The sequence below is a fragment of the Pleurodeles waltl genome, chromosome 3_1 (genome assembly GCF_031143425.1).
Source record: "Pleurodeles waltl isolate 20211129_DDA chromosome 3_1, aPleWal1.hap1.20221129, whole genome shotgun sequence".
NCBI lineage: Eukaryota > Metazoa > Chordata > Amphibia > Caudata > Salamandridae > Pleurodeles > Pleurodeles waltl.
In genome coordinates this window covers 676,905,144-676,920,468 of record NC_090440.1, presented here as the reverse complement: position 1 = coordinate 676,920,468, position 15,325 = coordinate 676,905,144, and the positions used below count along the sequence as shown (strand labels likewise).

General features: G+C 39.5%; 1 protein-coding gene across 2 annotated transcripts in view; it reads right to left on the bottom strand.

Annotated features, from left to right (window-relative positions):
• The window catches only part of LOC138284474 (protein phosphatase 1 regulatory subunit 12A-like), a 409,508-nt gene that overhangs the window by 199,438 nt on the left and 194,745 nt on the right, over positions 1–15,325 (bottom strand). For both annotated transcript variants that reach the window (XM_069223275.1, XM_069223274.1), the window contains exons 5-7: positions 14,919–15,063; positions 11,600–11,674; positions 11,315–11,403 (exon numbers count right to left, since the gene is read on the bottom strand). In XM_069223275.1, coding sequence (XP_069079376.1) covers positions 11,315–11,403; positions 11,600–11,674; positions 14,919–15,063 — 309 coding nt within the window. The remainder of the gene's footprint in view (positions 1–11,314; positions 11,404–11,599; positions 11,675–14,918; positions 15,064–15,325) is intronic.

The window sequence follows — 15,325 nt, the reverse complement described above, 5'->3', positions numbered from 1 at the left end:
AAGGTTTGTAGGCAAAACCTACAAACTAATGGGTCTAATGAGCAACTACACCATACCAGTATTTAGTTTAGTATTTTTTTTTATTTTATTTTTTACATTTAATGGGATCGTAATAAAGCCCCTTCCCCCGCTCCACCACCACCACCTAAAGCAGGTGCAAGTGATGTCCTCATTGAAAAAGTTCAATAAGTGCCAAGAGCCCCTGACCATGCACAATATACACAAGTGCTGACCAGTGCAGGATTCTATTAGGAAAAACAAAGGCCTGGGCAAGATTGACTAACACAACCAAGAACCATCCTTAATTTATACATTTTTACAATAAATGTTTTTTTAAGTACTAGGCAGTAGGCCGAGAGCCCTCAAATGTCTTAGAACGACCACATATGAGAAGCTCATCAAGTTTTATAAAGGGATAAATTGGGCTACAAGCCCCAGGAGGCAAAACAAAAAAACATGAACTGGTCCAAAGTAGAACACCCCTTTTCTAAATCCGGACTGGCTCCCAGGAATTAGTTGATTCTATTACCCAGTTCTGGGTTCATTTAGTAAATATTTTCCCCAAAATATCTAGCAATGTTACTGGCCTTGACGAAAAAACTGCCCCCTATTACCCTTTAATTTCGTGCCTTAGTAGTCATGCTTTATAAGGTTACAAAGACAGTGTTATGAAACAAATATTATATTAAAGTCAAAACAAATTTCTCACTTTATAGAATACAATATTTCATATCATAAAAAAAAATTGTAAACAATGAATATTCATAATCAAAAAAATTGAATCAAAACATTCACTTTTCTGAATGGCTTTAAAAACAACCTAACTGCAATGCCACCATGCACATACTAGAGCGTAAACATTAGTGACCAAGCATCTATACGGTAAATATAGGTCTCAATATTTGTTTGCATTGCACTATGAATATCACACCGTAGGAAACTAAGGACCATATGTGCACACACATTTTCCCATAGACACAGAATGGATAAAATCCTTTGATACAACTGGCCCGAAACGCTTTACATCAAATTTAACGTGTAAATTGCAAACACAATTCTGAGCATTATTCTTGATTGTTGGCATCAACCCTATTACACACCAGGCCGGGTTTATCCCTATTTTGAGTCTGAGAATCTGTATTTTTATCAAGTAAACATCTCAGATATGGAAATACTTCATCAAGCCCAATTCAGTGCAATATCCAATCAAATCATTTTTTTAGTATGAAGATAAGTTAGATCAGTAATACAACCAAGTTCAATAGCTAAGTCTCTTATAGCATACTTAAATGCAATTAGACAAGACTGCTCCTAGATAAAGAACAAATATCAAATAGCGAGCAAACTGATTGTCCTCTGCTGTGGAATATTCCTATTAAACAACCAGTAGTTAATTTTGGTCAATCATTATCATTCGTTTTGGAGAGAGTATTATGCCAACAAAAACAAGTGTTAATTAGATGAATTTTCTTTATCAGGAATTACACAATTACTTGAAACACAACTGAAGAACCAACTTATTCTAGGCACTAACACTGCAGCAAGAAAATTTACTGGATTGCCTGATAGAGATGGTTTCACTGTTGAAATTATTGTAGATGTAACCTCAACGTTTGCCATTTTTAACAGTAGTGGATCAAAAGTCACACAAGGACTATATATACCACTCGTTTGACAGACAACCCACCTTTCTTCTAGATCATACTCCCAGATATTGGCCCAAGCCATAGCTTAATTACCAATTGTCAAAAATGCTTTGAAATACTTTGTAAGACTGCACTGTTGATCTCATCCCAACATGTATAGAATTTATGCTTTTTTTTCTTAGAAATCAAATTATGATATTTAATTCTATCTGTTTTAACATCAATGAGGCACTTCTGATCCTTAGGTTTATTATACATGCTTCACTTTTAAGCAAGTTATTTCCTAATTCAAAGGACTCCAAGTTAACCCAGATTTTTGACTGCAAGCATGACCTTGAACTATTCTTGGCTATATTTTTCCTTTCATTTCACAATAAATGTGTTAACACTCTTTCATACAAAATGTTAAACCATACTAGAGGATGTCCTAGCAAACAATATCTAAGAAACCTGCAAGGATAACATTTAAATAGCAAACACATTTTGGCCTGAAATACGTGTCCGGATCCTATGAGAATAGAGATATCTAGAGAGATATCCAAAACAACCATTACTCATCACTCAAACACACACTCAAGACTAAACCATCACTAGCTAGGTAATCAATCACTTCAAAGCAAAGTAGTCAGAAATATTCTATAGAAACATACAGATACTTTATAGTCCTTTGTAATTTCTAAATACACCAGCTTTTAAATCATGCACATTAAGATCACTTAAATTGTGGTGGGTCATCACCATTTTGCAGATACATGTTTGAAACACTCCAAGATTCAGTCACATCTAGTGGGCACAATGTATGCATCTTTTACGTACAGTGTGAATACTAATGTTAAGAGCCCCCCATCCCACCAATGAGTGACCATTCTTCTAACTGCCATACTTTCCCAACATCCATGAACCAATCAATATAAGGCATGCCCATACCCAGGCACCCAGGTGTCCTGCCTATTTAGAATACCACCTGACATCCAGAATCCAAAATAATGTTCTGAACAATAATTTTCAATATAAGGATGCTTGATCCACACTGCGGCCTTATTCCCTAAGAACAGTCGCTAAATCTTCCTGCCCTTGTAACTCAATTTCACTTACTAGAAACATATAAAGTATATAACTCTTGACTACATAAAAATGATGCATCAGAGAAAGTTTTGTTACAGACGATCACCGGGATTCTGTTGCAGGCTACATTCTGCTTCAAATCATCAACCCTTCTATGAAAACTATTGTTGTACCGCTTTTCTCTTATATAACCAAAGTCAGTATTTGAGGGAACAAAATCAGAATGGTACTTTAGCACAGAGCATGTCATATAAACTATGAGAAGATCAATCTAGGCCTCAAAACAATCCTCTTTGACAGGAAAACCGGCTTAGGCAATGATACCTGAATAAAGAAGTACTTATATTACTTTGCAGCCATCACAGGAAAAAAACCTCACTTGTTTGTTTTAAATTGCGCATTTTAATTTCTTTCAAACGGAGGATCGCTCCAAAGATTACCAGCAGTATTTTCTAGTATAAACAAATGTAACTTATGCTTCCTCATACAACTCGAAAGTATGGTTATGGCTAGTATCGGTCAGACTGCTTCTGAAGGGAAAAGCACTAAGACGTTAGTATATCTCATCGTGTACAGCGGCTTAACTACTTTTTCCCAAGAAATAGGCAACGTTTGTAACTCAAACAAGTATCAGACTACCACCCTTCATGGGATGAGCAAAACGTATCCATTTCCCAGCATGTCTGAGCATCACTATTGCAAACATTGCCAGTTCCTTCTCTGTAAATTTAATTTTCTCCTTTGCATTCAAGAACTTTTTACAACTATCGTTTGACACCTATGGCCCATTGCCCTCTTGCTTAGTTATTGCAGCGATTTGTGCAACAAAAATCTTGAGTCTTCACAACTGTTCTCAAGGCATTTTGCATTTTAAGCACTCTGGTATTCCTGACATTTTCATATACCACATCATAAAATTAGCAAACTACTGAATCAGTTCTTTAACGTTCTCTTTTTTTTCAGGCTGTCACTACTTTAGCATCACTTCTAATATGATATTGAACTTGCTAGTCACATTTTCTTGAGCAAATGATCTTTGTGAGAAAGAAATGTTTTTGCAACTCAGAATATTAACTTTGTGATTTCTCACTCCAAGGTGGTGGAGGAACGCTGAAGCATCTGAATTAACCTTGAACAAAGAAAACAACAGCAATAGCTGTTTTTGTCTTTTTCGTCTTTATATTGCTAGTCAACAACCTCTAAAAAAAAATTTTTTAACCAAATATCTATCCGTAGGGAGCACTGACCATGTCACAAAGCACATGAACTTATGTCTGAGTTTGTGGACAGAAAGTATGGGGAGTGCCTAGCTGCTTTTAATATACAACATGTCTGTATGCCGCTTAGTGTGGCAACTAAGAAGGATACTGCTTTATTAGATTTCCTTTTGTCAAATGGACTCATGAATTTGAATGGTTGTGTGCCCACAGAACCAGGGTAGAAAACTGTTTAAAAAAAGGCAATCAGATGTGCCTAATCGATTATGTGTTTGTACCGATATGGGCATTTGAGCTGGTGATGAACTCTGAGGTCTTGTGGGTGGAGGGGAGTGATCATTATCCCTTAAAATCTAATATTAAAATGGATATTGCCCCAAGACAGATGAGGGATTTAACGCTGAGTATTGACTGCTCAAAGCGTTTACGAACTAGGCTCTCAAGCACCTAAGCTTGCTGTATATCACAGTGACCTAGCTCGTGGGGTGGTTCCCCTTAGATCCCTTAGGTATATGACTGTAATAAACAAGGTGGCTTAAATGCGAAGTTAGGTCTTTTAATATTAGACAAATTAAAAATAAAGCTGGGATGCATGAAATAAATAATTGGTTCAACGAAGAATGTAGGACATTAAAAAGTAATATTAGAAAATTGGAAAGGTACCAAAGGCGTTCAAAAAATATAGGCGGGGATGGCAGCTCATTAGTTTAAAAGCAAACTCTGAATTTTGGTAGCTCGAAAGAAACAGGAATAAATGCAAAATGTTGGGATGTGATATTAAAAACTAGAGTCTAACGATATGAGGAAATTTTGGAGGTCGGTACAGTGTGGGGCAAGTTTCTCACAGAAGAAGCCCTGAGGACAGGTGGGAGAGGATGTGTGGGTCAAATGTTTTAGAGGAGACCTATAATTATGGTCTCTCAACAGAACAGAACCCCACTACCTTTAGTATTGACAAGGAAACAAAGATGGTATTTACAGAGCTAATAATTAAGGAAACTATTGAGAGGATAAAGCTTACAAGGGCTGCAGGCCCAGATAGTGTGCCAGCAGTGGTAATAAAACTAAAATTGTATGATGGTCCCGACTGTTCTACACCGTCTTCCAGGAAATCCTGGCAATAGGAAGATTTCCAGAGAGATGAAAGGGGGCAGTGATTAAACCAATCCATAAAAAGGTGACTATATTTTCCCAGGAAATTATAGGCAAATTAATTTGTTGGACATGGGTGTTGAGATTTTTTTCCAAAGTTTTACTGAAGGTGACTAAGGAGTGGGTGGATGTAAATTCTATCATACCCCAGGAGCAAGGTGGTTTCAAGGAGAGTCACTCGACCATTGATTACTGATTTAGTTTGTGAACCACTGCAAAGAAATCTATAGAGCAGGGGGGCACTTTATGGTTGTTTTGTCGATTTTAGCTCCGCTTTTGACTCAGTTGACTGGGTATTGCTGTGGGAGGTATCAAAGGGATATGGGATCCCAAAAGATCATATTTTAATTCTGCAGGAACTCCACAGGGACAACTAGGCCCAAGTGGAGCTGGATAGTGCGGGCTCACTCTCGGGAAAAATCAGTTTAAGAAATGCCCTTAGGCAAGGGTGTCGATTGGCCCCAACATTGTTTTCCCTGTTTCACGACGATCTCCCTGAAGTTTTAAGCCTGTCAAATGTTTTTAGTCCCAAAATGAATGGCAGAAATATTAGTTGTCTCTTACATGCAGACAATTTAGTGATTTTTGATCGGACAGGAATTGGACTACATCGAAAACTGAATATATTTGGAGATTACTGCATTAAGGAAAAATTGGAAATAAATATGGAAAAAACTAAAGTGCTCAAAATAGGGAATCATGGGGGGAGTCCCAGTTAATAAAACTAAAATAGAGAGAGTGAATAAATATAAGTACATAGGGGTGTGGTTTTTGCATAATTTAGGTTATAAGGGCCATCTCTCCTCCTCACAAGGTAAGGCACAAGGAAATTTGACAAACGATATGGGGGGGCCATCTCTTCGACAGTACTGTGTGCTTATCAACCTATATTAAGACCGCAGTTCATGTATTGGGTGGAGGTGATGGGCATAGGGGGTAAAAAGAGCTGGGACCTGGAAGAAGGAAGGTGCCTAAAAAGGCTACTCTGCCTCCCATCCTCTATGATTTTGCAGGCAGTTAGAGTAGAGACAAGTTTATTAGGGTGGCCACAGATTGCTTGTGCAGAGATGTGATGCTATTAATTGTGTTTGACCAATGACTTTGTGTTTCACCACTGCGCATATTAGTTGCTCAATTTTCACCAGTAGCACATTACATTCTGTATTCAGTTTAGCTGCCTATTGGCTTTGACATGGCATTAGCCATTACATTCTGTATTCAGTTTAGCTGCCTATTGGCTTTGACATGACATTAGTCATTACATTTGATATTTAGGTTAGCTGCCTATTGGCTTTAACGTGGGGTTAGACATTGCAGTTGAAACATTGCAGATGAGCTGTGTTTTTCCAAGCTTTGTTTTTCCACAAGATAGACCAAGCTGTGTGTTTCACACCAGACTATAGCTGATAAGAGCACGTAGATTTTGTGTTTACCTCACAATCCAGTCTGAGAATGAGTGAGCTCGGGAGAACTGGCCACTCTCCAAGTTTCTTCGGGTCTCACACTGAGTTTGCTTTTAAGGATGACTCTGGACTACAGCAGAGGTAGATTGAATCTGCTTCACTTCAGACAGGAACAGAGACGTCAGTTGCCTGTCTCTCGTTTGGGTAGAAAATCTCTTTCTTGCAGTTGACCGGAGTCATCAACTTGCAGACCCCAGAAAAATGAAGCTGAATGTTGGCCCTACAGCCTTGCCCATACGATGATGAATTTTGACTTTTATGCTTTGCTTTGAAGTTATGCTATAATATAATCTGTGTACATTGCAACTGAGAAGTACTTTGATATATTTTGCTTTCATTGCTGCGACTACTTTTGAACGTGTGCTTCCAATCTACTAATTTCATCTCTCAGGAACCTTGCGGTGAAGAAATAAGAATAAATGTCTTCCTTAAACCCAGAAGTGCATTCCAGAGAGGTTCTGTAAGCTCGTTATGAGATAAGAGCAGGAAAGCAGAACAACAGATGTTCAAATGTTGGACAAGAATTGATAGGGAGAATTTTGATATTCTTGCACTGTTATGTAAAAAGGAGATACTACAATGGAACTACCTTGGGCGCAGGAAGTGAGAGGAAGAAATCAGGCTTGCTCCAGGGCATTAAAAATACAGGTAACAAGGGGCATTGAAGAGGTGGGAGTGGGGCAGAGTTTAAAAGACCATTAAAACAAGTCTGAAGGGATGGGGATTTTTTGAACCTCAGTAATAAATGCTCAGCCTCACATTTGCGAAATTCCTGGGAGAACGATGACGTTTTCCCCTATTGGAAAAGATTCCAAACATTAAGAAGTATATTAACGTTTCAGTGTGGAATAAACTTAGTTTTTATGTCAAGGCATTGGGAGGTTCTGCAAAATAAAGAGAAAATCTGCCAATGTGGTCTTAATGTGAAAATGAATTCTCTCCATATACTGGTATACTGTCGAGTGATTGACCTATTGATGGACATGATTTGATTTTTAGATGTGACGTGTGCGATGGGTCTATTTTTAATTCCCGTGGGTACATCATTGAGAGACAATAATGTGAAAAGCAGCAGTGTTTTGTATATTGTGGAATTACATAGTTGGGATATGTTTTATTATATTTTAAGGTACAGTATTCAATTGTGCATATCTACATTTTTATGTGTTAAAGTGTTTTTAGCAGTGTTTTTTATGTGATGAAGTGTTTTAGCAGTGTTTTAAAGGCCATGGCCTAAATAAACATGTTTTTCAACAACAACAAACTTATGTTGAAAAGGATTTTAGTGAGGGCTGAAATCAATTTAAACATAAAGCTCTCTGCAAATAATGCTCAGTGAAGTCAGAAAGGTTTTTATTTTTTCTTCAGAAAAAAGTGCATTCAATTGTTCCCATTACATTAGTGGGCTAGTTTCACCGAGAATGCTCCTATTGATGCAGCCGGAGCATTTTCGGTGAAAATGGATACTAGGTAAGCTGCGCTGTATACATTTTTGAACTTCAGAAAAACACCCCACTGTTCAGTCTTCCACCGCCAAAGCAGAAGTTAGATTCAGAAATATAAAAATAAATACTCCTCGCATACAAGGAGCTATTTCCATTTGTTTTGGAGACACTGTTTCCTTCTTAGGTCAAGCGCGCAAGCGCTTTGACCTGTTGCAAGTAGTGTGGGCTTTTAACCACACCCATCACTTTCATTAGTTCCTTGGCTTGCCTTTCGAAAATCACTTGATGTCACTGGTAGATGCGTTGGGATATTTTTTTCACGCCTTGCAGACTGCCCCTGTTACATTGATTATTACGCGATTGCTGATATACTTCAGCGTGGCAAACTATTTTTTTTTCTTTTGTCTCTCCCCTTTGTGCTGCATGGTGGCCATGGCGCTCACAACAGCGTAAACTCGATCAGTGGTATAAGATCGCTGGTCACATTGTTCATAGTTACCTAATCAGAGTCATTTCTTGTGGCTCTCCCCTAACAAATGATCAACGCCACCGCCATTCATTTCAAGGGTGCTTTGATCTCTCTATTTCTATTTTTTTTTTTATTAAAGTTTTACTCTTATATTTTTTCCCCACACCTAAAAATATTATCTATTATGCTTTCTTCTAAGTAAGCACCCAGGACATTGGTACCAAAGCAGATTGATTTAACATTTAACTCGCCCTACATGACGTGGCAAGTAGGTGTTCTAACAGGCATTGACTGTTTCCGAAAGGCGGAGGCATCTGCTCCCGATCGTGAGTAGTGTGAGTTGTAGTTTTTATGTCTCATAGAAATAAGACTAGATCTCTGGGATGCGAGAAACTTGTTCTGACTCATTGACGCAGTAGAATAAAATGGTCAAAGCAAAACACCGCACATTTGAAAGAAAAAGCAGACTAGAGTTACAAAGCCAATTCCGATCTTGAATGTTTTCTATTCGCATACGAATTAACAGCCACATTGGTATTTAAAGCATATCGCAGGAAATGTTCTGAGATACGTAAAAATCTAAATCAAACCTAGGAGGAACAATTTATATTATTTAAATGACGTGCTACAGTCATGCACCATGTCCAAAATCATAATAGACAAAAAAACAAATTGTACTTGTTAGCAGTTTTTAGTTTACACGAAAATTTCTGAACTATGCTAGGGACTATTAAAAAAAAAAATCGAACAATATTAGGTTTTGCTTTAGACGTTTTAAAGTAAATTATAAATATGCTGTTTTATGGGCACTTCTAATTGCAAAAATAACTCTCCAGCATGGCCGCTTCTTTTGTCCATCTTTGAGGCAAGCGCAGCTTCATGCATTGCTCGAGTCCTTCATGACTGCTATTTTAAGATTTGTCGCTCTTTGAAATAATCAGCCTTTCCTTGTATCAATACTGAATCTTGGTACTTATTTTCATTCACGCTTTCAATAAATGTGTGTGAATCCTCGTACTCAATGTATGGCAAACACAAAATGTGTTTGCATGACTAGATACCAAGTTCGGATGTACAACTTAGCCTCTCGACTCCTAGGGTTTTCTGACCCCTGGTGCCAAGCCAGTTATCAATTTAAAATGCCACTAGCTCTACCTCAAGCAAATAGAAGACCTATTGCATTGCAAATGCTTCTTCTGCCAGGGGCTGCTATGGTTTACACAGTGGACCTGGTAGGAATACTGTATGCCTACCCTTAATAGAGTGGAAGATGTAGCATACACAAAACGTGGACCCTATGGAGGATGAGCCGCCAAAGGTTTCTGACGGCTGAGCTGGTATAGGCTCGTATAATGGAAACCCTAGTGGTTGTCCCTCCTCTAAATTCAAGCAAAACAATGGTGTGGCAAGGTGGAGAACTGTCAATTAAACCAGCTCTCTGTTTCTGCCAAACTGTAAATGACTGAGTGTGTCAATTCATCTTTAAGGAGAGATCTGCTCTTCTATTCACATTTCCTGCAAGCTTTCCTTTTGGAAAGGAGAAAATTGCTATTTTCCTCCCACGTTTCTGATTCATTCATTCAACCCTTCTATAGGTAATGTAAATGACTTCATTCTAAAAGTGTGCTTAAAAATAATTCATTTTTGACAACTATGGATGCAGACATATTATGATTATGAACGTTAATGAAAATCCAATGATAGAGAAAAAGGTTTTCCTGTTTTATTCGTTTCAAAGACTAGTCTAACTTAAGCTTGAATGAAAGTACTACAATCCAGTACGAAATAAAAAAAAAAAAAGAGTTTCACCGAAATACAACACAAGATACCCTTAATAGTTCAAAAGGGCACACAGACTAATCACTGGAAACCCATTGATGAGGTCTCACGAATACAAATGGTTCTCACAAAGGTTAGGCATCCTTAAGAGAAAAACAAACAGGATGCAAATCCGACAGTACACAGAAACACACATGTATGTTAAACAGGTGAAAGTACGGTACTTGTCACAGAGTTTACAAAATAGAAAACCCAAATGAACAAATCAGCACTTTGGAAGGCATGCATAAGATAGCCAAGAGTGCGAACACAACTGACAAAGAACACAACCATAGGGTTCATTGAAGAGAAACCAACTAGAACATCACAGTAACAGAAGCTTATCAGAGAGAGATTAGAAAAAAATAAGAGACCATTGTAAAGGGTCATAAACGACAACCACTACACAAAAACTAGAGAGCTAGCAGCCCCAACTGTACACATCAGGGAACACAGTGTGGATCGCAAAGTAGAAAGAGTATGAGACAGGGGATATGCACCAGACATTTCCAGCAGAACAGGCACAATACATGAGATATGGTAACATAGCCAACATCTCACAGAAAATACAAAAAAGAAATACAAACGCAAGTCTCACACAAGAGAGCCCAATGGCATCATCAAAGCATATGACAAAGGATTCAAATGGAGGTTACAGAAACATACAGGCACACAAAACCACCAAGTTGTAGTACGCACAAGAACTTGGTACAACAAGCACAGTTAAACAACACACAAGTAGAGAATACACACTATAGCCTCCTCTGAGCATACAGCTTAGGAATGATAGGTGGACATTAAAAAGCACGGACACACCCAACCAAAATACATACAAAACTGATAGGTACAACATGACCCGGACTTCACAGAACAAAAAGACATTTGACATCACTCGATACAACATCAGTTTATGCAGGACAACCATCTTGAGCTCAGAAAACACCAATACCCAACAGGAGAAACACACCTTTAGGTCACATGAACACACAAGAACAGACCACACTTCCAGGTCACAAGTACAGAGATACCCAACACCAACCTTCGTGCCCTGCCTGCAGGATTCGTTGGAGAAGTGCTGCTCTCAATCAGCAAAGTTGGAGGCTTCTTCTTCTCTTTGACAAGTCGCAACTAAAAAAAAAAAAAGAGGAAGAAGGCAGAAGTACTAGGAGTGGTCAGAGAGAGCAACAGAGAGACATGCTGAGCCTCTGCAAAGAGTGCAGTGGAGAGGGGAGGCAGGGAATACAGATGGTTTCAACTGCGGTTAGGCTGGGATAAATGTCAAGAAAAGGAAAAAGGCGGTGCAGGGATTCGATATAAAACATACTTCACTCTGTTTCTTTTTCAGCTCCTCCAGCAGGGATACTAGAGAGTCATCAGCCACGTCCAATGGTGTCTGCCCCTACATGTAAAACAAGTACAAGTTACTCAGCAAAGTGAATTTTGTTCTTCTAGTCCCACATTTCCTTCAAGCAAATGGGATGTCCTCCCTGGCCAGAAAGGGAATATACTACAGTGAGTAACATGTTCATATACCTAGACCACCTCCCATTTCCTCCCGACAATGGTAAGGATTCCAAGCACCCACAAACTGGTATCTGCCAAAGCGGCTATTATCTAAATGCCTTAAAGTAAAGCTGGGTTTAGGACAAGATGAGACTTTTCCCTTTGTTTATGCTTCAGCAGCAAAAATATACATTTTGCCAGTAAGGGAGGGAGGGTGCGGTTCAGCAAGTGTATCCTGTTGCTGAAGCAACCACAATGAAACATGCGCACCAGTGTTTTGTCACGGCGTCACAAGCTCAAATGGACTATACGCTAGAACAAACAGAATATATATTTTTTGAGTCCAAGACAAGGGGAGCCCATCAAAATGTCATTCGACAGTTGGATACTGCAGTAAGGAGCAACCTCTATCAGTACAGAATGTTGATAGGTATGACTTGCTTGACTGCATGCGATATTACTTAGTGAGCAGAAGACAACAATCAGTCTAAGAGAAAATGGGCCAGTCTAGAGCACAGTGAAGAAACTATGAATCAGTGTTTGGTAGATTTTTTGCTGCATGAGCCGCATGACTTTAGGCTAGCACCTAGGCAATTACATGTTGAAGCACAGCATTTGAGGGTAAACATGAGGACTAGACCTCCTTGCAGAGATAGATTATGCTGGAAGGAAAGTTGTCTCTCTATTTTAGGAAGAGTCTATTAAAATGAAACATGGACACAGGAGAACCTTCCTTTTTACAGCACGCTGCTAAACCATGAATTGAGTATCGGTAGTCACTCCCCAGTTTACATTAGACTATCACCTCGGGTACAGGGTGACAAATCACAGTATTTGAGGACAAGAATGGATCACTATGAATGATTGGAGCGATAGACTGAGTAAAGAAAAAGAGCTCTGGCTCTCTATTACTGTAAGTCTGAGAAAAATGATTTGTTGGTTCACTTGGGAGCCTCAAAAATCACATGGCATCAATGACATGGCCTAATTAGCATGTCATTCGGGCAATGTTAAACATAGGTACACCAAAACCTTATATAGAGGCACTCCGCCATTACATTGGTGCTAGCACATTCTGCAAAGTTCAGAGTAAATAGGAACACCTCCTAAATAAATTAAGTGCCATCCCTGTAGACAAGTTGATCAGAGGTTAGAAAGGCATGTAAAATATGTAACAGTACTGACTATGGTGCCTAGTCACCCGTTTGAAAAGCAGAATGCATCCGCAGAGGGTGATAATTTCTCCCCCCCTGTTTTGAGAAAACCCAATTAAAATCTTGCTGGTCTGGGATAGTGTGAGGGTCACCATTATTCTTGGCAAAGCATGGAAGGATGATCCAGCTTTATTGTGCTAAGATTCATTGCATTCTGGACTATGATAAACACTCAAGAAATACCGGGTTGAGAAAAAGAGGGTGGGGAGTTAAAGGATGGGGAAACATGGGAATAACGGACGATGGCAGTTGAAGCCTGCCCACTAAGCTGGTAGCTCCCAGGGGTCCCGTAAAATTCCCCGTCAAAATTAAGTAACACGAAAAGATTCTGCCCTCCATCCCCACCAGGATGACTGACTGACTGACTGACAGAAGCAAAAAAGACTTGGGAGGCCCTAACTGTGCCTTCTATACACTTCCGCAACCTTTCACCAATGATAATATAAAAAGAAACCTTTCGCCAAAGGTCCTACTGAGATAATCAAGATAACTCTGCCAGCACAACCCTAGCCTGATCCCCTCTTACTCTGAAACAATTCATTGTCGGTAAATGCCCAAAAAGAAGGAGAAGGAGAAGGTCAAGGTCCACCAGCTTCTAGAAGTCTCCTGACATGTGACAAAAAAAGCACACCCGAACAGCCTCCTACAGGGAAGCACAAGAACATGCCCCTGGCTGCATTTTCACATGACTGCATGGTGTGTGATCTTCTTGCAAATGTAACAGAAAGCCTACATGGACCATAAAGGCTTTAGCTAGTCATAGACAGAATAATGTGATTTAGTAAAACATTTTGCCACTTAAATCCATGTACTAGTTTCCTTATCAAAACTGATGAAGGAAGAAAACGCCACACCTTTCCCTATTATGGGCCGCTCCAGAAAGATAAAACTGCACAGGAGACATCACCCTGTTTGCATTCTGAATTTTTTGTTTACTTTCTTAGAGGCACAGTATCTCTCGTCTGCCATTTTCAAAATGGTTTCAACTCAATTGCACAAGAATCAACACCACTTTTTGGAAGAGTATGGGCTCTGTTGCCATCAAGCACAAAAGCATCAGGCTATATCCTAAGCGCTGGGAATCTCTTTACTCTGGATAGGTCACCGTCCCAGACTTTTCTATGCATTTCATCCTCTGTGCCCCTAGTAGAAAGAACGTGTGAGAAGCTCTGGCACAAGGAACCACTAAACGACCAAGCTCAGTAGCCTGTGAAGCATTCTCTTCTATTTAGATCCACCAGCAAGGGCCAGGAATCAACACCAAAAAGGCTGGTAGTCCGATCAAACTACTTGTGTAATGAAGAATTAAGGGAGTAGTGCTCCATCTTACATGCACAACGATTTCAATTCCATAAAGTGGGGGAAAGGGACTGACCTCTGAAATACTAGGGCTTGAGGCTCAGGCTAACAAATGCCACCCATATGCCTGGAGGTCAACAATATTTTATTTTATACTGTGTAAAACTGCAGCAGCCCACACCTATGCCAGCAAGGCCACAACATTAGTCAGGTAGAACATACGATAAATTAAAAATAAGCTCAATCAAAGCAGCAGCAAAAAGACTGTGAGAGCAGCAGGAAAGACAGAAGTTAAAAGAAAAAAGGGGGACAGAAACAGAGGAAGAAAGAGGGAAGGGCGTGTGAAGGGGATGAAGAAGGAGTAGGAGACTTACAGTTTTTGTGCATGTGTATGTGGTTTGCGTGTTAGAGAGAGACCTAGAAAGATAGGGATTACAGCAAAAGGAAGTACAAAAAGCCCACAGAGAGCAGGTATTAGAGGATCAGTATCATAAAGATGGTGGTAAGACCTGGAGTGCAGGGTTAAGCAAGCAGAAGAACTGGGAAAACAAGCAGCAAAAAGAATTAAGGTGATCAAAGGAGAGTAACAGAGGATATAAAGTGAGTTCTTGGGCAGCAGACATTTACCACAGTATTGACAGCTTCCATGTTGCAGAGATCTTCTACTAGCAGACGACATGCCTCCTGCTGGCCCCAATGTGCAGCAGCATGTAAAGGAGTCCATCCATCCGCGTCAGTGGCATCCACATCATAGCCGACTTGGAGGAGCAGCCTGAAACCAAAGCATTTGTCAAGGAAAGTCTTCAACCATGACCAGGAATATTCAACGAACTGTAGTACATACATATTGTGGGAACTATATACATATGTAAAGTTGTCCTTTTACTATAGTCACTGAATAGCTTACGGTGTTGCAGATGAGATCATATTCCATAAGCAGACATGACGGGGCAGGAAAGGTGCAGGCCATATCCAATCCAGCAAGAATGTATGTGACTGAGGCAGTGGTGAAGGCATGATAAAAATGAAAGGAG